Source organism: Branchiostoma floridae, chromosome 12, assembly GCF_000003815.2.
Source record: "Branchiostoma floridae strain S238N-H82 chromosome 12, Bfl_VNyyK, whole genome shotgun sequence".
Lineage (NCBI taxonomy): Eukaryota > Metazoa > Chordata > Leptocardii > Amphioxiformes > Branchiostomatidae > Branchiostoma > Branchiostoma floridae.
In genome coordinates this window covers 10,165,560-10,169,253 of record NC_049990.1, presented here as the reverse complement: position 1 = coordinate 10,169,253, position 3,694 = coordinate 10,165,560, and the positions used below count along the sequence as shown (strand labels likewise).

Genomic DNA, 3,694 nt, shown 5'->3' with positions numbered 1-3,694 from the left:
AGATACATGTACCATCCTTAATCCCTAGTTACATTTTTACACCAAAGATGATAGGAAATGTATGTGTATAATGTGACAGCAAAAATGACATCCTTTGGGAGATTGGAATTTCCTCACATCTGCGGATGAGCTGAAAGAATATGGTAAAACCAGTAGTTGTTTGCAAACTACTACTCCTCCCAATGTGTCCTGCAAAAACACCAAAAGTGAAGTAGGAACTTCACAGAATTGCAGACTGCTGAGCCTCCACAAAGTTGATGGCTGTCTGAACAATCTTTTCATGAGTGCTCAATGATCCAGAAGGTCTTTCAAATGATCTCTCAGTGTTCTTTCAAGGATTTCAATGACCCCTGAGGTCTTCCAAAAATATTTAAATGATTTTCTATGGTCTTCCAATGACCTTTCATCATTGATCTCGACCATCAATACATGGTCATCAGGTGCTCAACAGTCTCAGCCCTGAGGAAATGGAGCCATATTGCAAAAGTTATGTCTGGAAAGAATGAAACAGAGGTGATAGACAGGTCCCTCCACCACCACCATGCACCAGGAATGGTAACCATGGTAACATGCCTGTGGACAGGAGAGGCAGAATGCTGATTAGTCCAGACAGCAGGTAATTGTCAGGTACAGGGCCCAGCTGGCTCCTCACCACCTGTCGCACCAGGTGTGTGCAGGTGCCGCACTCCTCCAGGTGTTTATCCAGGGTCGTCCTCAGCACTTCTGTGTCTATGTCCTCCACACTGGTGGAGCCTAGCAGGTTCTTCAGGACAGCATGTAACAACTCAAGCCCTGGTGGATAGGAGTTACAGTTAGACACTACATTATAAGTAAAACCATTAATCTGGACTGAACGTGTCAGTGGAAGTTACTTTTGTTGGTCAACAAAATCAAAAAAATGTTGTCTTCTTCTTTCTTACATGTCTTTTAAACAACTAGATTTCAAGAGTTTCTTTTTTGGCACAGGGAACGGTAACCGTCTTTTTGTCCCTTTCACAAATACAGTCAAACCTGGATTGAGTAACCAACCAGACCTAAGGGACTGAGAAAAACGGTTACTGACGTCAGGTAGTTACTCAGGATACGGTGGGTTTAACTATGTAAAAATGGTTGGGACTGTTTTTATGTGGCTTGTAGTTTTGACTGTAGTTTGAAAAGCAGTTAATACATTCTGACAATGGATCCCCAAAAGATAAGTCAGATTGTGATCCGAAATGTTCATGTGATAACATTGACCACAAAATCTTGTTTTGCCCATAGCCCAAGTATACAATTTTCACCCTTGACATTTTGGGTAATTATAGCATTTAATTCAACAATTACATCACGACACTGTTAGTAGTGTATTACAGTGGTGTGCAGCAAAAATTACCTTTGACGCTCCCACCAACAGATGTCACCCCCATCCCTCCACCTGCACCACCAGTAGTGTCCACACCTGCTGCCACCTGCAGCCCCTCCTCCTCACTGCTACCTGAGTCACTACCACCTGAGCTCACACCTGCACCTGCACCACCACTGACACCTGAACCCCTGCGCTGCACCACATCACCATGGTAACCACTCAGCATGGAGAATATCCCATCATCCTCTGGGTCACCTGCTGTTTGTCCTAGACTCTCCACGTCTGCCAGCTCCTCTCGACGGTGCAGAGGGTCACTGTGGAAGAGAATTCAAATGTTTTACTTAATAGTACATCATGGTGCATGAGTAATAAATGCATCTGGTATCATCATATGTCATGGCCTAAGTAACCTGCACATGCTGCTTTTGCTGTCCACAGCAACAGTTTTTGCATGACAACTGTTGTGTAGTTCTACGACCATGTAAGACATTTAAAACAGGAATCAAGGAGGAGAGAAAAGAAAATCTTCCCTTTGTGTTTCAGTACTGTTATAACATCTGCATAATCCTTTATTTTGGAGACTTTGGTATCTATCAACAATGCTGCATCTTTCTTATGCATGAACTTCAAGAAGATTTTAGTGTACCTTAAGGTTCCATGTCGTTCTAGCTCCTCGTCCCTTGCCACTTCGCTGTCCTGTACGCTAGGTGGCGGGGAGCGAGGCACGGAGAGAAGTATGTCTTCAGCGTTCACCTCCTGTCTATCGTCATAATGCGGTACACTTTGTCTCACATATCCTACAAATGTCATAAGAACAGGATGTTACAGCTAGAAGAGAAACATGCATCAAAAAGGCAGTTCACTTACAAAATCATATATTTTGTTTATTTATTTGTGTATCATTTTGTTTAGCAATCGTATAACAGTGGGGTTCAAAAACTGACCGTGCCAAATGGTCTGACTTTTTGTGGTTAGTATAATAAGCAGCGTTAGGTTTGTAAGCTGGCGGCCCGGGTTTGAATCTACTTGCCTCTTGTACTTCAGCAAAACAGATAAACTTCCACAAGGCATAACACACATTTATTTGTTTTGCAAAACCAATAAACTGCTTCAAGGCATAACACACCTGTACAACAAGTACAATCTGCTTAAGACTGACTGTTACAGGTTTGATCAAGGAGGCTATCTAATGCAAGTCCTACTTGGTTTGATCAACTACACCGGGACGGACCCTTAGTCCTATGGATTATAAAGTGTTGTGTCCCAATGACACAAAAAGTCTGGTGATCCCTAAAAGTGTTAAATTATGTATCATATCATCACAGAACTGAAGCTCACTTTGAGGAGGCCTGGTTAGTGATTTTGGTAGCAGGTCCTCTCTCCTACGGTCCTTAAAGGGAGTCTTGGGAATCGTCGGCGACCTCTTACTGGTTATCCTCTTCACAGACTTAGCAGCATTGACGGGTCCGATGGGCATAGACTGCGTCATGTGGCTGAAACATTCAAATTATATCATATTATATGTTCATTAAAATACAACAACACAGGCTGCCATAAAGCTACTCAATACTCATAATTGACATTCTCTTGACATTTTTAACCCCTACATCCACATACTCTTCTAATGTATAACATTCCTCCAAAAATTTTGGCACCACTTGGAAACCATCAACATGGTTGCCATCTCCAAAGTCAATTATTACACCAAAATTTAAACCTACGTCATAAATCTTGGACATGGTTGTGGTGGTTCTCTTCCCTCTAAGTTGGGCTCCTGAAAGAAAGCAGACAAGCAAAATAACTTAACGTACCATAGCTACATGTAAGTGGTATGTCAAATGTATGCATGCACTTTGATTACATGTACAACAGCTTTGCTGTAAAGGAGAAAGGACAGCCACACACTACAGCAAGGTTGCAAGAGAGATACGTAGTACATAATATAAACTCTCTCCAACAAGATTTCTCCAGTGACACTGACGAAAGACACCGGATGGTTGTCTGAAACGTCTGACCGTTTCCGAAATCATATCCAGTTGCTTGAGTAACTGCTTTTTGGCATATATTATTACCTGCATGTCTAATCTTCATAAACGTACATAGTACATACATGTACATGCAGTTGTTTCTATCAAATAATGGACAGACCAAGAGAATAACTGTGGTGATACTTGTTAACACAATGGTTGCTGTAATAGAATGGAAGAGGGTATAGATTATAGCAACTGATGTTCTCACCTCATGATAGATCCCCCTATCCAGCAAGCTAACAGCACCCACAAAGTTGATGTAAGCAGACTCTTTTTCTCTCTGAAAACCAGAATATCAACATCACAAAAAGTAGGTACA

General features: G+C 41.8%; 1 protein-coding gene across 7 annotated transcripts in view; it reads right to left on the bottom strand.

Moving 5' to 3' along the window:
* Window positions 1–3,694, bottom strand: part of LOC118428335 — a 29,179-nt gene that overhangs the window by 8,214 nt on the left and 17,271 nt on the right. For 6 of the 7 annotated variants that reach the window (XM_035838390.1, XM_035838392.1, XM_035838393.1 and 3 more), the window contains 6 exons: window positions 3,584–3,655; window positions 3,067–3,119; window positions 2,684–2,838; window positions 1,992–2,142; window positions 1,373–1,659; window positions 574–792 (listed from right to left, as the gene is read on the bottom strand). In XM_035838390.1, coding sequence (XP_035694283.1) covers window positions 574–792; window positions 1,373–1,659; window positions 1,992–2,142; window positions 2,684–2,838; window positions 3,067–3,119; window positions 3,584–3,655 — 937 coding nt within the window. The remainder of the gene's footprint in view (window positions 1–573; window positions 793–1,372; window positions 1,660–1,991; window positions 2,143–2,683; window positions 2,839–3,066; window positions 3,120–3,583; window positions 3,656–3,694) is intronic. The other variant, XM_035838394.1, reaches the window with a different exon arrangement.